The 20,937-nt window shown below is 36.4% G+C and overlaps 2 protein-coding genes across 5 annotated transcripts in view; one reads left to right on the top strand and one right to left on the bottom strand.

Moving 5' to 3' along the window:
* LOC113444433 (tumor necrosis factor receptor superfamily member 1A-like) overlaps window positions 1–16,940 on the bottom strand; it is a 38,792-nt gene extending 21,852 nt beyond the window's left edge. The window contains exons 1-4 of the mRNA XM_026713191.2: window positions 16,766–16,940; window positions 10,263–10,464; window positions 3,230–3,364; window positions 2,237–2,383 (exon numbers count right to left, since the gene is read on the bottom strand). Of these exons, the coding sequence (XP_026568976.1) occupies window positions 2,237–2,383; window positions 3,230–3,364; window positions 10,263–10,464; window positions 16,766–16,804 (523 nt within the window). The 5' untranslated portion in view covers window positions 16,805–16,940. The remainder of the gene's footprint in view (window positions 1–2,236; window positions 2,384–3,229; window positions 3,365–10,262; window positions 10,465–16,765) is intronic.
* An 826-nt stretch (window positions 16,941–17,766) lies between these two features.
* Window positions 17,767–20,937, top strand: part of CTC1 (CST telomere replication complex component 1) — a 40,587-nt gene continuing 37,416 nt past the window's right edge. For 2 of the 4 annotated variants that reach the window (XR_015742065.1, XM_087926174.1), the window contains exon 1: window positions 18,148–18,292. Coding sequence is in view for 2 of the 4 variants with exons in the window: in XM_087926174.1 (XP_087782300.1) it covers window positions 18,219–18,292 (74 nt within the window). In the remaining 2 variants the exon portion in view is untranslated. Of the gene's footprint in view, window positions 18,293–20,937 lie in introns of all 4 variants that reach the window. The other 2 variants (XM_026713187.2, XM_026713189.2) reach the window with 2 other exon arrangements.

A 20,937-nucleotide genomic window follows, 5' to 3' on the forward strand; every position in this document is an offset into this window, starting at 1 on the left:
TTACAGACCAATATCATTATCAAATGTAGACTACAAAATATATGCCTCTATAATTTCAGAAAGATTAAAAATATTTTTAAATGAATGTATACATCCCAACCAGAATGATTTCCTACCCAAAAGATAATTGAAAAATAACATGAGAATTATTTGAAAGTATTAGAATATTATGAAGTCCATTCCAAAAAACAGCTAGCATTACTTTTTCTGGATGCGCAAAAAGCCTTTGATAATATGAGCTGACTGTTTATGATATTACAATTGAAAAGCATGGACTTTGGTGAAAACTTTGCAAATATGATCCAAGCAATATACTCCAGTCAAAAAGTGATAGTAAATGGAGAAATACCAGAAAACTTTAACATAAACAAAGGCACAAGATAAGGATGTCTACTATCCCCTCTTTTATTCATACTAACCCTGGAAGTCTTGCTTAGACAGATCAGACAAGATCCAGAAATAAAAGGTTTGGAGATTAAAAAAAAGAACATTATAAAGTACAAGCATTCGCAGACTTAGTATTTATTTTGGAGGAACCCCTAGAAACGGGACCCAAATTAATAAAGAAAATAGAAGAGTTTGATGCGGTGGCAGGATTTAAAATAAACAAGGAAAAGACCAAGATATTGACAAAGAATCTTACAAATAAACAGAAAAATGAACTGATGGAAAAGATGTACATGCAGATAACTAAAGAAGTTAAATACCTGGGAATTGGCTAACAGCAAGATGTGCATCCATTAAAGAAGACAACTACACCAAATTAATACAGCAAATAAAGATAGATTTGGAAAAATGGAAAAATCTACAGCTGTAGTTGGTCGGAAGGATAGCCGCAACAAAAATAAATATCTTACCGAAATTGCTATTTTTATTTCAAGTAATCCTGATAAAACTAGGAAAAAAGTTTTTTGAGGACTTAAATAAATTGATTTCAAAGTTTGCCTGGCAAGGTAAAAAAACAAGAATCAAATTGAAACTGCTGTAAGATACTAAAAATAAGGGAGGGTTTGGGCTACCAGACTGGGAGTTGTATTACCAGTGCTCACATGGATGAAGAAGTAGATAAAGTTGAAGAACAAAACAATATTGACGTTAGGAGGGCATGATTTACAATTGGGGTGGCATGCATTTGTATGGTACAGGAAAAGTAACTACATAGATACTTCCAAAGGCATTATATCAGGAATGTTCTGTTGTCAGTATGGGAAAACAATCAAACAGAATCATTATATGAAAATACCAGTCTGGCTATCTATGATGAAAGCGCTAATATACCCTAATGCTTTAGAACTGGATAAAATTGTAAGGTACAAAGATATACTAAATGAACAAGGGACTTAAAATAAAAAGAGGAACTAAAAAATCAGGGAATTGACTTGGCCTGGTGGCCACATATTCAAATACAAATGAGATGTAAGAAAGATGCAGAAATATATGGATTTTATAAGGAACCCCAAGAATTGGACCAGATATTGTTAGGAACAGATGATAAATTAATAAAGAAATTTTAGAAATACTTATTGAATTTTAAAATGGAAGAAGAATGTGTAAAAGAAACCATGATAGTATTGGCAAAAAAGTTTGGGCATACCATAGAATTTAGAAATTACAAATTAATGATGTCAACAGCATACAAAAAAAAACGTGTACAAAATGTGCTATAGATGACACTTGCCACAGCAAGAATGGCAGAAATGTTCCAAAACATATTGCCAGAATGCTGGAAATGTAAACAGGTACTGGGATCCTATCACCATATGTGGTGAACCTGTCCAACGGCAAAAAAATATTGGTTAAAGATAAAAAGGTGGTTAGAAGAGATGACAGCACAACAAACAGATCTAAAACCAGAACTGTTCTTACTAGGTATACTACTGCGGAAATACAACAAAAGAACTACATAATGTTACATGTAATAACAGCAGCAAGAATAACATATGCACAAAATTGGAAAAATGAAAGTATACCTATAGGTGAAAAGGTAATAAAGAAAATATTAGAATGTGCCGAAATGGACAAGTTAATGATGGAAATTAAGGATAAAGAGGAAACAGAGTATTACTTAACACGGGACTTATTGTACAAATAGTTAGAAAACAGGTGCAGAGGTTAGTAACTTAATAATGAAAGATTAACAAAGTAGAACAAAAACATACTGTTTTATCATAGATGACACAAATGAAGATGGAATCAGGTTTAAATTGTTATATTGATTTTTTGAGGTTATACTTACAGTCTTGTCTGATTTTTCCATTATGACAGTCGCTGCAATTCTTGCATACAAATTCAGCATTTCTGGTAGTCTTATATTGATTACTGTAACAACCACACACAGTATTTTCCCACTTGGTACAATTGGACTTTGTTATCTGGTGAAAGCCTGGGAAGAGTGAGGAAAAGCTGCGTATTTCTATCGAGATCATACTGCTGTATATGATAGCAGAATAGCTTGAACATCAGACCAAACTGGTAGGCTTTTATTTCTGTATACAATGCTTACTTTGTAAAACAGTTCTAATGCTTACATTTTATATCATTACAAATATAAATTTATGAGCCAGTTTAGTGTAGTGGTTAATGTGTTGGCCTAGAAACCAAGAGAATGACTTCTAGTCTTGCCTGAAGGCATGAAAAACGGGTGGGTAACCTTGGGCCAGTCACTCTCTTTCAGTCCAACCTACCTCACAGGGTTGTTGGAAAATAGGAAGAGGAAGGAGTATTATGTGTGCTCGCTGCCTTGTATTATTTATAAAAATAATAAGAGTGGAATAAAATATAATACAATAGTAAATAAATATTACAAAACCTTATTTGAATTTATAAAAAAAGATATAAAACTCCATAATGGTTCCTCCTCCAAAAATCTGTGCCAATTAGCCCACATTGACAACATTTTTAGCAGGCTGTTATTAAACATGCTTCCTGACCACTTTATCTGTCCTTTGATTCCAGCTTTAGCCTTCCCCTGCCCTCCCTTCCCTTTCCCAATTTATAAATGTAATTTATAATTTAGTTTTATTGCAGAGGATTCTGTATCTACAACAGAACATAAGTTTGTAGATATTATAATAAAACACAGTAAATCCAATGAATAACATATTAATAACAATAACATCTGGCACCAATAGCTATACATACACAAATAAATATACAAAGTTCGAATGCTTACTTTGTTTATTAGTGCTCATTTTTAATCTAACTACTGTATATACAAAATTAAACCTACCGGTATTTGTGCGACATGGTTGACACGCAAAACACTTTGGTGAAGAATTTTGTGAAGGCATGTATTCACCTTCGCGACACACAGAGCAAGTAGGTGCCTTATCCGACCCAGAACAATGTTCTGAAAGATAAGTTCCTATAAAGTGAAAGGAAATCACCAGTGAATAAGAAAACCACAGATACTGAAACTTTCAAATAATCCAACAGTGGAGGATGTACTGTAACTTTTTATTATTTATTATATTTAGATATGGTGAATCTATCAAGGATACTACAATCCAAAACAATTAAAATTTTCATTATTAATAACATCAAAAATAAAACGTTTATGGTTGAATGTAAAATAAATGCACAAACACTGTCAAAAATAATGATAAATGGACAATTATAAATTGACCAAGATTTAATAATAGACAAGAAATACACCTAAACCAGCACCACACAGTCACCACATGTCAGGAAGAACACTGTTTTAGCTATCCCAGAGATGGGGAGGGGGAATTAACATGTTGCTTCTTTATTTGACTAAATCCACATCTGAATAAGGGGAGGGGTTCTAACTCCTTTTATCTATTACTGTATGCCTGGAAGCATCTTAGATTCTGCTTTGACTAGTAATGGATTCACTTCCTTACAATAAAGAATTCCTTTTGAAATACCTAGCTTTCAGAAGTTCATTTTTTTCAGTTGAAGGGGAAAAGTCCATTGCTTACACTGCCATTCTTTCCTCCTTGGAATTGCTGTCATTATATTTCAATATCTGAACAAGGATACGATCAAGAGAGAACTGAACCAGCGTATTTCAAATTTCCTGACAAGAGATCAGAACAAGCGAGTAGAAAATCCCTGTCTATGTCAGGCTTCTAGCCAATAAATAACTCTCCTCCAGCAGAACAGTGCCAGGGATTAATAGTTTCTCTTAACCCAAAACTGGATTTTGGGAGGGGAATGGGGGCAAGAATGCTTTAGTTATTATGAGCACATAAGGAGGGGTCTGAGGTTTGAAGTGATCTCTGGTTTGATCAAGCTACAGTGAAATACTGGATGAATCTGCCTAAGTGTTTTTGGAAGTTGAAGCTCTATCACGGGGGTTAATAATTCTGGAGATGGGGAATGGGCCAATGGATTTTCGTGCTAATTTCTTAGAGGGTTGTAATGATTTTAAGAATTTTGTGGACAAATATACACAGTCCCCAATCTTGAAAGGTTTTGGTTCACAATGCTTTAGTTATTATGAGCTCTCATCCATACATCTAGTCTTACAAACAGTTCCATCTGAATCCATACCCAGACTGGGTTAACACATGCAATAAGTGTGTTTAACTAGTGCTTATTCAACAAACCAGACTTGGCTGGATTTTTTTTCAATATATTAAGCTACAAAGCATAATTTACAAGTCATGGGGCAGGGTTTACATAACATTACATGCAAATCAGAAACAAATACATCATGTTATGCCCTAATGCAGTGTCAGCACTATGTTCATATTCTTTGTCTACCCATGCACATATACACACATACTTTACTGGACCCTTCTTCCTTCCCAAGATTGTTTTTCAGGAGATTCCTCCTCTCCTTCAGGAAAAACAGCTGGGAATAAACTGGTTTTGTAATAAGTGGCAGAAAAAGATATGTAATTTATCTTCCTTTTTATGAGGATTAAGCCTAAAGGCTTCACTTGTACACTCATTGTATAGAGAGCATAAATGAGGTGAATGGCAGGTATATTTGCCATTTAAGATACTGTATCACTGTTCCTTATCCCAATAAATGTAAGATAAATATTCCAATTTGTTTTTTCTAGGCTTATTTCCTGACGTTAGATTATTAGTTTGCAAATGTGTACACACATATAATTCTAGCAAGTATGATAGCAGGACAATTAGGTTACAAAACAGCACTGACTTAATCTATGAAGTTACACAATCTCTAAGAGGATAATTAAATGCCACTACTAACCTACATACCAAATTTTATTTGGTCTAGCCTTAATTTGTGGCTAGTTTCTTAAGTAGAAAATCTGGCATAAAAATTGGCTATTACTTCTTCAAAATAATTATATTTGCTGAGAAGAAGCAATTGTGTATGTATATGGATAAACACATGCACCTATGTTTCCTTTCTCTGTAAGCAACATTTTGCAGAGTGCTGAAAGCCATAAAGTATAAGACAAAGTAACCAAAAAAAATCTAGAAACATGAGATAAAAATATAGCTAAAATTAGTCCTATATACATAATTAATTATAACCTCTCATATATTGCAAATCTTTCCTGCTTTTACCATATCATACATTGTTTCCTACATTACTTTGTTCTTTAAACTTCTCATCCCTTCTTTCTTGAGTATCTCAAAGGCCGCCCAACAATAACTTCCCTCCCAAACCATTCTCTTTTATGTATTGTGGAAACACCCACCTCCCCGAAAAATGAAATATTTTGGGGGATATTAAAAAAGCGGATAGAATATTGCTCCTAAAGAAGAAATGGAAAATACCTTAAGGGATGCAGAAACTAGCCTGAGTTTCCCTGCCCCAAGCAGAAATTGAGGAGGCCAGCTTATAGAAATGCAGATTTCTGCAAGAAATGTTTCTCTGAGCTATTTTTTTTTTTTTTGTCTGAGCTAATTTAGTCAACCTTTGGCTTGTATTTTTTTGATTGTATTGCTTATTGTGTTGCTTATCTGAAGTTTCTGCCTGACCGCGTCTTTCTGAATTAGTAAATTAAATTCAGAAAGACTGGGTCAGGCAGAAGCTTCAGATAAGCACCACAATAAGCAATATAACCAATAGAATCACAATAAGCAATACAATCAAATAAATACAAGCCAAAGGTTGACTAAATTAGCTCAGACAAACCCTTAGGATTTGCATTTCCCCTTTTGCCTATAAAGCCAGCCATGACCCCTACATGAACCCATAGGAATCCAGAAGGTATAAAACCTAAATTCCATTTTGTCAGCTGTCCCAGAATCACATGTGGTTAGTGGTTCTGCTTCATCAATAAAGGGAACCTTTCTTTCCAACCAATCTCCATTTTATTCCGTGCTTGGAACTGGAACTGGATGATTCTTCCAACAGTATTCATTCTGCACTTCAGCCCCCGTTCATTTTCTGTACATGACCAGACCATCCCTTTTCATATGTCTTTCATAAATCACACTTTTATTCAGTCCACATTCCTTTATCATTTTATCCTTGACCTTACTAATTTTGATTTACTACTCATAAGAATAGAATAGAATACTTTATTGGCCAAGTGTGATTGGACACACAAGGAATTTGTCTTGGTGTAAATATAACTATATATATAACTATATATATATATTTTCTGAGGTTCTCGCGGGTATTTGTATGTGGATCTTTGGTGGTTCGGGTTTTCTCCCACGTAAGATTGGAAGTATCTAGGCAACATTTCGATGAAGTCTCATTCATCATCTTCAGGCTTGTGTCTTCGGCTCTGTGCTTCTCAGAGTAATGTGAGCTTGCAGCTGCTTCTTCCTTTTAACTGCTAGTGGGGGTGTGACTTGATTGGGTGGGGGCTTGGCTGTGTTCTGATTGGGTGGGGGTGTGTTCTCATTGGTTGGGAGTTTGGTTGTGTTCTGATTGGTTGGGGGGTTGGCCGTGTTCTGATTGGCTGGAGGTGTGTTCTGTTCAGGCGGGGGCTTGGTTGTGCTCAGGTTAGTCTTAGTTGCTGGGGGATTTGAGCTGGTGAGCTGTGATCCTCCTGTTTGGCTTCGTGGTCATGCCGCATCTTCATGGTAGGTGTCAGTTCACTTCATGTATGGCTCGGAGCGGTTTGAAGCGGGTAGTGATGAAGCTGCAGTGCGGCTTCTGGTCTGTGGTCGTGTCTCATCTTCTGTGTGGGTGTGAGTCTGCTTTCTACGACAACACTGGAAAAAGTGACATGATCATTTTTCAAGCTTATGACCCATTATCACAGAATCAAAATTCAGATGCTTGGCAACTGGCTCATATTTATGGTGGTGGCAGCAGTAGTGTCCTGAAGTCATGTGATCACCTTTTACGACCTTATGACAAGCAATGTCAATGGGGAAGCCATTTTCACTTAACAACCATGTTACTAACTTAACAACTATAGTGACTAACTTAACAACTGTGGTAAGAAAGTAAGTAAAATGGGACAAAAGTCACTTAACAATTTTCTTACCTAGAAACAGAAATTTTAGGCTCAATTGTAGTCAGAAGAACTACCTGTAAGTATCTTTCATACTTCTTTTTTTTATGGTAATTCTCCTTTTCTATGCACTTTTTCTCACTCAAGGCCATTGCAGTTCATCACACCATCAAGCATTCTGTCACTTTTTTCCATTGAAGTAACTCCACACACTTCTGTGGCACTTCATTTTTATCTTTTCTAAGCAATATCCAAGTCCTAATTATTTAACATTTCATTTCCATTCATTCTGTTAGATTAATCTATCTTCTTATGCTTTTTCCTATAGATTTTTTTTCTGCAAATGCTCTACTTCTATTTCTTCCCACAAGATACACTCCCCCAACACAAGTAAATAGTGATCAGTTCTGCATTCAGAATCTCTCATCATCCTTACGTCCTTTGTGTTTTTGACATATTACTTTCGTTTAGATTTGTCAATTCATTTCTCTTAAATACAGTATGTATGTACACTTTAAAAATATTCTAAAATGACAAACCTTTTTCTAAGCATAAGTCACCAGTCACTATTCTCATTCATCCTACTATTTTCAATAATAACCTGATCTTTTCCCCTGGTTCTCTTTTCTTTGTTCTCTCTGTACCTATAACTGTCCACCGAACAAAAAAACAAAAACAAATAAAAACCCTTTTTTTCTAACATTCATTCAAAATTTTGCACAATTTCCTCCAAAATTCATTCTGGCTCTTTACTGCCATTCATTGAAATGTAATATATTTATGAAATCCTGCTTCCATACATACTAACAACCTATATGAAACCTATATGAAATTCATATGAAATATGAATTTATGTTTTCTGACATACATTTTAGCCTTTACATTCATAATTAAACCTATACCTTCACTTCCCTGTATGTATCCTTCACACTATAAGTTCAGATCATCTTTATTTACTGGTAGATTTATTGAATCTTTCCTCCTTTTTGTTTCATTTTACAATATTTGTTGAATTTTAAAGCACTGTAGTTTTCTTAACAACACACACAAAAAAATAGACACACACAGACACACAAAGTATAACTTTGATAAAATAACCTAAAGCTTAAAAAGGGGGGGGGGGAGAAATTGAAAAAAAACCAAAAGAACTAAAAAGAAAAGAAAAAAAAGAAAAAACACAAACATCAGTTAGTCAAATTTCTAAATTCCACTGCCATTCCATAGTTTGGAATGGGCATTCCTTCATTATAAAGCCAGTTTAAAAAGATTGAGATGAATATTAATAACCTTTTAAATACATTTTCTGAAAAACTTGGCTAAATTTATAAATCCTATGAAATGTTTCTTACAATTCTTAAAATCTTTAACAAGCAAACAGTATCATTTTTCTTCCAATATATTGTTGAAGTTAAATACTGAGCAATGCAGGATATTCCAATTCATTATACCAAATTTCTAGTATAGTATCCAAAATTATTTTTGTACGTTTAAAATTTATGATATTAATAAATTATGCTTTCAGTTCTCTAGGTTCAGTTAATTCTTTCTCAAGCACACTCTGTACCTCTGGAGTTTTAGAAGCCATTGTGGCCAAATGGCGGATATACCAAAGTGGATATATTACCGTGTTCCTCACAAAATAAGGCCGGGCCTTTTTTTTTTTGACCCCCCGGGAGAGGCCACCGAGGCAGTGATAGCACCCACCCATCCGTGGACAGGGAGGCAAGACGACGGCCTATGCCATATCCTCCTCCGAGCTGAGCCCCGCCGAGTGAACGCCTCTGCCCGATGCCCATGCCACTGCAGCATTTGGAGCTGCCGGTGCATTTGGAGATGCGTGGGGATGGGGATGGGCTGGGTAAGGGATGGAAAGAACGGGCAGCTTCGGGCTCTCTCTGCCAGACCCGCCAGCCTGGGAAGCAGCGCTGCCATCCCCTCGCCTATTCTATTCTATTCTATTCTATTCTATTCTATTCTATTCTATTCTATTCTATTCTATTCTATATGCGAGCTATAACTTGGACAGCAATTTCCTTGATGTTTCTTCCTTCTATAAAAGTTTAATATATTAATATTCAAATCTGGATAAAAGAATTACATGGAAGCAACAGGCAGTGCTTTCAGATTTTGAATCAATCTTAATGTAATATTCAGTCTCACTATACTAATTCTTCCCCATAGACCTAGCATTTTTTCATCCACCTATTAAGATCCCTTTTTAATTCAAAATAAAATGTTCTTACCTACTAGAGTGGATATTTTCATATAATACTTATGAATAAGAGAGAGAACTTGTTAGTTAGTCATACTATGGCAAATACAGTATTCCTCGTTTAAAGTAACCTGTCAATTTTGGCATTTTTGGGGTAGCAGTGTCATACCTTAAGTTTACTCTGAGGATGTTTGTACTATTCTGTACAAGCAATCATACTTTTGCTCCATCTCCTCAATATATAATATACTAGCACAAACTCATAGCATGTGCAAAGATGCAATTGTACAAAATAAAAATGTTAGTAATGTTTTGTTGAATAAACCACAAGTTAATGTTTCCTACATTATATTAAGCTATAAAACACTGTTTACAAACCAATAGGCCAGGTTGTCACTTTTCACCTTGTTTTAAACAAATAACCATGCTATACTTAAATGTAATGTGTAAACTCAGTCATAGATATATAGCTACTTTACTTAATATTTATGTGATATACATACACAAGAGGGATACCACTATACCTTCTTCACTAGAAAGCTGTCAGTTGCTACAAAAGATTTCTTCCCAATATTATACATGAGAGTTGAAGTTTAAAAGGAAATGTACCAGATAACATCTTTCAGGGATAAGAATCCTGAAAACACAAAAATGCAAACAAATGAATGGAGTATAAATTAGAATACCTTTGTGGCACTTAATACAGCAGTGAGTTCCATTTGGGTGAAGATAGTGCCCAACTTGGCACTGAATATCTCTCCTCTCTCTTCCACTTGAGTGATCGAAGGTATGTTTCTCTGCTAAAACCCCATGGATTCGCCTGGGCTCAGAAATGAGCGATATTGCCAAGGACTCCCCAATTCTCCACTGAATCAGGATTAAATTTACCTGTGAAGAATAGCAGTGCAAGTAAGGCAATTTTCATCAAAGGCTGATGATCTCCTAACCATTTAGACTCTCCACAAAGACAAATTCTTTAAGGCAATGGATTCTAGAATACATATTCTCAAAGTGAGAGTAATAGTATTCTTCAGATTGTTGATAATTCAGTTAAGGGATGGAGCATTATAAAAAGGGCAATTAAGAAAATGAACAGCCATCCTGTACATTTCAGTCGTTTTTGTTGAATTGCACAAGATTATCCATTTTCCAACAGGCAAATCTGGTTATTACATTGTAACAATTAGCATATAAGTGATTCTGACTGACCAGTACAAATTAAATTTAATTTGGGGGAAAAATGGACTGTTAAATCTAGAACATTCCTCTAATTTATATAACATCTGTCTTAATATTCTACAATTAACCCAATGTAATAAAAAGTGAATCTATCAGCACTACACAATAAAACAGGCAACTGCCCTGCAGGTTGTCTGATGCCCCAGGCTGCAAATGTATCATCTGTGGAGGAATAGGCAAATCAGTTAAGTCTGGTGTGAACCAGGCCAAGAGCACGGGGATCATACATTTTGTAAAAAGACTTTGTCTTCTGTTTCATTTATATGGTTTTTCAGTTCATACCCAATAAGGTAAATTCATATGTGACTCATAATAACCCATGATTTAAACCAAGTTTTGTTGAATTAGTCCACACAGATTAAATCCAAAGTAAAAGAACATTATAATTTAGCAGGATACAGGTAGTCCTCAATTTACAACAATTTATTTAGTGACTGAAGTTACAAGCGCACTCTGTATGTGACTTATGACCATTTTTCACACTTACAGACACTGGGGCATTCTCATGGTCATATGATCAAAATTCAGATACTTGGCAGCTGACTCATATTTATGACAGGTGCAGTGGCCCAAGGTCATATGATCATCTTTTGCAACCTTCTGACAAGCAGTCAATGTGGAAGCCAGATTCACTTAATAACCATGTTACTAGCTTAATAACTATGGCAGGAAAGATTGTAAAATGCGACAAAACTCACTTAACAAATATCTCAGTAACAGAAATGTTGGGCTCAATTATGGTTATAAGTCATACAATACCTATATATAAACCATTCAACTTCTTATTTTCTTCTAGGACATTGGTTCTAGTAAGCATATTGTTTGCTCTGAAAATAGCATATGTACCTATGCTTGTAACAGTCCAGCTGGAAAGTTAAAATAACATTCTCAAAATAACAAGTGCTTAGAAATAAGTGAAAAAGATATATCAGGAAAAAAAATCAATACATAAGATATAATATAGATTACAGACTTACAACCATTCATTTAATCACCATTTGAAATTACAACTTTAAAATTAAAAAATTACACTTTAAAAAAGCAGAAAGCACTGCTGTTCCATAGTGTTAACAAATATTGTTAGTAGTCATTGAGACATATAGAATGAAGACAGATAGAATATGTTATATCTTTGTGTTTTGTTTCTTTCTTTTATTTGTATTAATATTTTAAAAGCAATAATAATTTTAAAAAGTTAAAATAACATTCTAACTGCCAAATCTTGTTGAATTTTTTTCTGTCCAGATAACATTTTAACTGTGTTTTATCTGCTGAGACTGTAATAGCCTTGTTTAAGCAATTAACAATCATTAAACTGATTAAAATTAACAATTAAAAATTAATGAGCTGAGGAAAATATCTGACGCCTGCCTACAGGGGTCCTCTGTAGAGAAATACAAAACATCCTCTTCCAGGAAGTTTCTTATGTTTACTGACTTACCAGCAGCTTGGAAATTCTTGTGCAACTTAAAAGCTTCATTAAAAAAACCTTTGCTCTCATATGCCAACTTAAACAATTTGTTCTGTCTAATCTTAATAACAGTATTAATATGGATATAGGAAAAAAAGAACACAACTTATAGAAGCCTAACTTCTAAATTCCCTGCCAGCCTCATACTGGAGAAAAAAGGAAAATAGAACCCCACAATCATTTTTTGTAGTAAGTAGATATTTAAAGATATAAAACAATATAGGACATAGTTTCAATTGCTTTTTTACTTATATTTTGTAATTGTGTTTCTGAACAAATCTCAGTATAAAAGCTTAGAAAGAGGGAACTTGACAACAATAACCCAACCATGTCAGAATTGACTCCAAATATTTCTCAGCATTAGTCAGCAAAATGTTAGAACGGGTAGCCAGACATAGGTTTGTTAAAAACAGATCATGCCAATCCAATCTTATCTCATTCTTTTATAAAGTCACTAAATTAGTAACCAACGAAATGCTATGGACATAGTATACTTAGATTTCAGTAAGGCATTTGACAAAGTAAAGCAGTCGGTTGGACTTCTTGGTAAGTTAGAAAAGTGTGGAATAGACAATATCACCATCAGATGTATTTTTAGCTGCTGACAAACCATACTCAACGATGATACCTTAATCCTTAATGATACCACATTCACATGGAGAGAAGTAGTGGAGTACCACAAGGCTCTGTCTTACACCCAGCACTCTTCAATATCTTCATAAATGACTTAGATGAGGGAATAGAAGGGGAACTCATCAAATTTGCAGATGACACTAAATTGGCAGAAATAGCCAACACCCCAGAACAGAAGCTCAAGATCTTGACAACCTTGAACAATCGGCCCTCTCCAACAAAATGAATTTCAATGTGGAGAAAACCAATGTTTTATATTTAGGCAGGAAAAATCAAAGGTATAAGTACAGATTAGGCAAGACCTGGCTCAAAAATAGGTCTTTGTGACAGGGACCTTGGAGTCTTCATGGATAATCATTTGAATATGAGCCAGCAGTGTGCAGCAGCAGCCAAAAAAGCTAATACAATCCTGGGTTGTGTAAACAGAGGCATAGGATCAAGATCATGTGAAGTATTAGTACCACTTTATAAAACCCTAATAAGACTACACCTTGAATACTGCAACCAATTTTGGTCACCATACTACCAAAAAGATGTCGAGATTTTGGAAAAAAGTTCAGAGAGGAGCAACTAATATGATCAAAGGCTTGGAGACTAAAACATATGAAGAACAGCTGCAGGATTTGGTTTGGCTACTCTAAAGAAAAGAAGAATCAGGGGTGACATGATAGCAGTATTCCAGCACTTGAGGGACTGCCACAAAGAAGAGGGGGTCAAATTATTCTCCAAAAACACCAGAGTGCAGGACAAGAAACAATGGTTGGAAACTAATCAAAGAGAGAAGCAACCTGGAATTAAGGAGAAACTTCCTAACAGTGAGGACAATTCACCAGTGGAACAGCTTGCCTTCAGAAATCATGAGTGCTCCACTACTGGATGTTTTTAAGACAAGTCTAGATAGTCATTCATCTGAAATAGTATAGGCCCGTGATGGCAAACCTTTTCCACACTGTGTTCCAAAAGGGCACACGCATGCCTGCACCCATGATGCAATATGCGTGCAACTCCCCCGCCACCCTGTGCATGTGTGCACGAACCCCCTGTACTACACACCTCTGTGCATGCACACGCAACCTCCCCATATAGCACTTGCTATGCGCATGCACATGCATCCCCACCTATGTGCGACAGATACCCGACAATCAGCTGGCTGGTGGGGGCACGCATGCATGTGAAGTGGGGCTCTTCTGGGTAACCTCTCATGTGCCGGCAGAAGTGGCTCTGCATGACACTTCCGGCACGCATGCCATAGGTTCACCATCATGGGTATAGGTTCTAATGTTTGAGCAGGGGGCTGGACTAGAAGACCTCCAAGGTCTATTCTATTCTATTCTATTCTATTCTATTCTATTCTATTCTATTCTATTCTATTCTATTCTATTCTATCCTTCAGTTCCATATTTACTTAGAAATAATAACTGGATTCACAATTCATGCTAAGAAATAGATACTTATTCAAACTATTCAAACCATAATTTGTTGAATAAGACATGATGGGCTCAATTCATACAAAATAGTAAAAAAGTGTTCAGGTGACACTCTTAATCACTGGAGTACATTAATCATGCACACCACCCCACTCAACCTTTAAAACCAGATCCTGGATTCACCTATGTCTGCTGTTTCTAATTAGTTGAAATTATGATCTGAAGCCAACAGAGAAATTTATTTGCAGCGATTTACTAGATTCCTTTCAGTCTCATGTTTGCAACAATCTTTATCTTAAATAGATTTTTCCCTCATAATCACATCATTTCAACGATCATGTTTTCATGGTTCCTTTTCTTTTATTTCTGTTAGTTTTTAAATAAAGGTTTGCTGCAATTATCACTCTTACATCCTTTATTAATTGCCTCAATTTTTCATCCCCTGTCCAACTGGTCATCAAGCAAGGGGCTCTGGAGAGGTCTCCCTCCTCAAACAGTACTGGAACACTCTATCTTAGTAACAGCCCTTATTCTTTAATACAGATGGCCCCTATGCTGTATGTAAAGGAGTCAAAGCAATGCTATTTCTGCACGCATCCAATCCTTGAGGTAGTTTAAATTAAAGAACACCTATTAGATTTTTTACAAATAAGAATGTATATGTCACATTTTTAGTATGATTTTGCTGAATTACGGTATATACAGAACCCTTGTTGATGGGGTCAACCTAGAAATATTTTTATTAAATGTAAAATATAAATAAGTGCAAATTTTTAACCACAGTCACGTTTTTTATTTACAATACACATATACTTCTGCTTTAACACCATATTTGAATTTTTGTTTAGATTAGAAAAGTCTTGATTTCAAGCAATTATCATTTTCATTAATTTCATCTCCAAGAGTACAATCATATTTATCTCTTGGAAAACATTCATTATGTTATACTTTTTGGCAAGTATGACACAAGGCAGTTTTATTCAAAGCATGCTAACAGAATCTCTAAACTAGGATCTGCCTTGAAACTCAGTGTATTGCTACCCACATGCCACCAAATAGGAGGTACATTTATTATTTATTTTATCCCCCCCCCCTTTTATTTTTATAAATAACTCAAGGCAGAAAACATACCTAATACCCTTCCTACTTATATTTTCCCAACAACAACAACTCTATGAGGTGGGTAGAGCTGAGAAAAAGTGACTGGCCCAAAACCATCCAGTTGGCTTTCATCCCTAAGGTGGGACTAGAACTCAACAGTTCCTGATTTCTAGGCCAGCACCTCAATCACTACATCAAACTGGTAAATGCAGTACAGTATAGCAAATCATTATAACAGCATGGATACATATACAAACTGCTGATTCTTAAAAAAAGTATTAAGCATTATATAAGTATTCATAGATTTTTAATGAAAACCTTTCAAATGCTTTATTTTGGATGTAAGGGCAATCTGGCTGTGATATCTGTAACCTCATTGATCACCGGTGTTGATTTGGCTGATCTGGCTGCCTAGGCAAGTATTCTCTTCCTCCCTCATTGAAGATACTATCCCAGATAGGAGTGTAACAATCTTCGATCAAGAATATACAATAGGTCCACAACTGTAGACAGTTTAAGAAATCTGTACTGTGGAAAGTTAATGGGGAGTTTTCCAGAGTATGGGCTGCTGCTATTAATGTGCTAATGCTTTCAGGCCTCAATGTAACAAGTCTCTTTATTCCTATGTGGCTGATTAGTAAATTAAGCTGGCTAGAAACTGGAAATCTGTATTTTGGGCTCTTTAAAAAAAATAAATGTTTTTTTCCCTCTGGATGAACAACAAAATATGATTCCTAATGGAACATTGTTTTTTAAATCATTCTCCCTTTATTTGTGTGACTGATTTGATTTTTTTGGAAGTGTTCTCTGGAAGTGAACATTCACAGCTACTCTGCCCTATTTTGAATATCTCCTGGATATCAAGGGAGTTAATAGTAATGAAAGGGCTAAAAATCATTCTCATTTATCTCTAACCTCCTTCAAGTAATATATTAACAAAATTAGAGAATCAAAAAACACATTATCTAAGCAAATAAAATCCTGTATACTCATCAAAAAACCCTCACCAACTAAAAGAGGTCCATACACTAAAATATTTTTTTCCGAAGGCAAAGTTTTATGAAGTTTGCTGCCAAATCTTCAGGGAAAGAAGAATCAATCAACCAACAGAGAAAGACAAACAAGGAGAAAATTCAGTGACCTAACATAAATATTCTCTCCTATATTATGCCTGGCCCACAGAAACCACCCAATTCAGATTAACAAATACAAAATAAATCAAATATATTAGTAAATAATGTTCTCCTTCCGCATTTATGTTCATATCCCCCAGAGTTTCACTTTCTCCTTCAGCCATTTTCCTTAAATTTCCACTTACCGGAATTACTAAAACTTGAAAGAACCCCAGTGGGATCATAGTTTGGCCAGCTTGTCCCTTACATTTGCAGAGTGGGCCCCTGGCTGCGTGACCTTTGGCAGCTCTTCCAAAAAGGGAAGAAGGTAAAACGTCCGTGCCTGGCAATCCAAGTTCCTTATAAAACAGGAAGCCAAAAAGTAAGGAAAGGGTGGAGACATAAACTCCCACCCACATGAAATATTAGTCCATCCACCCTATAATGTTCAGAGGAATCTACTCATAGCATGTGAACAAGGCAGTTAACCCATTCATTCTCAGTAAACTAAGTCCTGCAAAGAATCCTATGGAAGAAGGCTAGATTTTATTTTCAAAAGACTGCCGAATAAGATGCTTCAAAGAAAACATTCACTTAGCTAATTTCATCCTAACTTTCCTATTTTTCCCAAATTCATTATAAAAGGTCCATAACACCATACATTTAGAAGAAAAATCAGGTTAGACTGTGATTTAACATGTTTAACACAAGGTTGTATATCTGATTTTAGATTTTGTTTTAGTGTGGTGTTAATCCAGTCAATTTAAGCGTATTCCACAAACCATGGTTAACTATGGCAGTGGTGTGTGAAAAGCAACATGCAACATGCCAACAGTAGCATGATTGCTTAATCAACAAGTAACAAACCAAATGGCTCAGTGTAATCCATGTGCACATGTAACTAAATGTTGCATTTGGCTATTGCCCTGTTAAAAACTTTTGCAGGAAATTCAAGTCAACTATCAGGGACATGTGGGGTGGACCTGGCAGAAGATATAATTTCCCTAGCATTTTAAACACTTTTAAACAATCACTATTACTTGCCTTAAAAGAGCCAGTTTGGTGTAGTGATGAAAGTGCTGGCTTAGAAACCAGGAGATTGTGAGTACTAGTCCTGCCTTAAATATGAAAGCTGGCTGACTTTGGGGCTTTGGGTCGGTCACTCTCTCTCAGCCCAATGCACTTACAGGGTTGTTGTGGGGAAAACAGAAGGAAGGAATATTAGGAATGTTCACTGCCTTGAGTTACTTATAAAGTAATACTGGTAGCATTAAAATCTAATGAATAAATACATAAATAAGGCAACCTGCGCTGAGAAGTCTGAAAATATCACAAGGGCATATTCTTGAAGAGAATAATTTCATTGTTTTTTGCAACCTCAACCTGCAAGTTTATCAGCTATAAAAGAGGAAAGAGAACAACATAGCTGGCTGAGGAATTCTGGGAGTTGAAGTCCACAAGAAGTTGCAAAGTTTGGAGATCCCTGCTTTTGCTTGAATGAATTCCGTACAGCTTAGCAAGGAAGCTGTGAGCAGATGCATCCGCGCGGAATGACACCCGTAACGCCCAGAAGAGGCGGCACCCGTGAAGTGGCCGCTCGTGCTTCGAGAAGTTCGCGCTCAAAGTCCTTCATTCAGAAGCCCTCGCGAGATTGACGAGATGGCGAGCGGCTACCGGCAGTCTTTGAAGCGTCCCCGGAGCCCGGATCTCGGCAGCTCCGCGCCTGCCAGCAGGTGAGGGGCCCGTAAGCGGGTGGCCTCGCCCGCGGGAAATTTAATTCGGTCATCCATCTTTTTATTTATTTTAATTTTTTTCCTTCCGCCTCCCCTCCCGCTCCATTATCAGTATTCCGACAGGAATTAGTTTGCTGGACTAAAAAAAACGTTCATGGCTAGTTTATGGTTTAGCTTATTGTGCGAACACACGTGGCGTGATTAGTTTAAGGTTGCGTACTGTATATTTAGTTTAGCTTCCTTTATTGTCATTGCACCTCGTACAACGAAATCGAATACCATTTTCAGTGCACATCATGACCATGAAAATAAACACAAGCACACATCCTTCACCCTCCGCACAGTGAACTGAAAACCCCCGACACCGCACCAACACTGCACTATACAGCAGAATTCAAAAGAGCTGCTGCCCTGGGATAGAAGCTGTTTTTCAGCCTATTTGTAATAGTTCAAAAAAAGGGTTCCCAGGATAAGATGGATCTTTGGGAATGTTTTGAACTTTCTTAAGGCAGCGGGAGCTATAAAGCTCTTTCAAGGAGGGGGAGAGGGCAACCATTGATCTTCCGGGCAATGAGTTAACCCTCTGGGGTGCTTTCCACTGTGCAATTGGCAAACCATGCAGAGGTGCTGTATGTTAAAATGTTCTCTATGGTGTAGCAGCAGTGTTTCATTCAGTTGTTGTTTTCTGAGAAGTCTGAGGTAGTACAATCTCTGCTGGGCCCTTTTGACCAGGGCTGCAATGTGAGCATCCCAGGTCAGGTCCTCTTTTAGGGTAACATCCAGAAACTTAAAACTGGCCACTTGCTCCATTCGGTCTCCATATGGGGGTGTTATGCTGTCAGTTAGTTTAATGCAGTAAATGGGGTTAGTGATTTGGCGTCTCGTGCCAGCAAGGCACTTGAAAACAAAAATTGCCTTCAGCCCCAGCCAAACTTCGTTAAGCCTCCCTTGCAAGGTTGGTGTTGGAAGGAAAATAAACCTGGTTCAGTTCCAAGCAGGGAGAAAGGCATTGGAAAAAACATGGAAGCTGATTGGAAAGATAGTTTATTGAACAGAACCACCAATACGAGGGGTCTTCAAACTTGGCAACTTTAAGACTTGTGGAAGTCCACAAGTCTTAAAATTTCCAAGTTTGGAGACCTCTGACAAACAGAGTTCTGGGTCAGCTGAAGAAATAGTTGAATGAGTGGATGGATCTTTATAGGTTTCTATGACTTTGAAGTTTGAACTGCTCTGAAGGGGCTTGTGTTCTGAAAGGGTGTTGAGCAATTCCAATTGTGGCTAATGGCTTTCATCCTGTGTTGGATCTTGGGTGAGGAGCTTTCTAATCCTCTCATTCTGCCTTTGTTAGCTGTGCTTCAAGGAGTTTCAAAATATCCTGTCTTGAATGGATTTCTGCCTGCAGTATTTGCCTTGCTTATGAATAGTGCTATCTAGATACTTGCCTTCATCTTCCAATAAGCTTTTTATTGCTTAAGTGCTGGCATTTTCTGTGGACTATTAAGAAAGATTTGGGAGCTGCTTTCTGTCTTTAAGAGCATGCTTCTTCATTTCTCCTTCAGGGAAATATATTCTACCTTTTTAATATTCCTCAAAATATTTCATTCTTTGTTGGGGGTGGCTTCCCACAGTGGGATGGTCGTTAAAGTGTTGGACAAGATGGGGAGAGAACCAGGTTCTACTTTACCCTCATTCAGAAAAGTTCATGGAGTATCTTGAGCAGCCTAACCTATTTCACAAGGATGGCTTTTCTGCAGAAAAATAGAAAGAGTGCCACTATGACTTAATCTCCTCTGTGAAAGTTGGATATGAATATAATGAATAAATTTAGCCCTATAAGTTTGCTATAGAATAGTGTGGAACTACAAATAAAATTGTTTGGAAAACAGGTTATAAGGTGTGCTTCATTACAGATTCTAAAGAGAACAGAGATGACTGCTTATGGGAAAGCTGTACTATACTATACTGTACTAGTGTCTTTGCTGCATTGGTGAGAGTTGAAATAAAACTAACTCTGATGGCATTTCCAGATTTAAAGTATTTCTTTATGCTGCCTATATGCAGAGTATATAGTGGTTTGCATACTTTTGTTACAGAAATCTTTAGATAAATATCTGTCTAGTTTTAGGACTTGTATAAATGTTTTAGAATTTACATCTTTATGCAGAAATATTGAACATTTGAAAGCATTCACCATTTTAGAAAAAAATGTAATTTGACTTAATATTTCTTTGAAAATACATTTCTCATTTTAGCCAACATTGAGTGTGTTGCAGCTGTGATCATGGTTATTCTGTAGTGGATTTCCATTGTGCTATCTGAGCTTGCATGATTTCTTGCAGAGGTTTTGTTATTTGACTAGGTAATACCATCAGTGCTAAAAGGGAGGGGGATTGCAAATGGCTTACCCTGTCAAAGTTGGTGGAAGTGGTCTTAATTGTTTCTTGATTGGAATATTGTTTACTTCTTGATTGTTGGTTTGGTATTGATATAGAATAAAAATAATATAATTGGAAGGAACCTTGAAGGCCGCCTTGTTCAAACCTCTACTCAAGCAGGAGTCTCTATACCATTGGATAAATGGCTGTCCAACCTCTTCTTAAAAACTTCCAGTGTTGGAGGACCCAGCTTCCAAAGGCAACCTA

This window comes from Pseudonaja textilis, chromosome 2, assembly GCF_049901715.1.
Source record: "Pseudonaja textilis isolate UNSWEBS1 chromosome 2, rPseTex1.2, whole genome shotgun sequence".
Taxonomy (NCBI): Eukaryota; Metazoa; Chordata; class Lepidosauria; order Squamata; family Elapidae; genus Pseudonaja; species Pseudonaja textilis.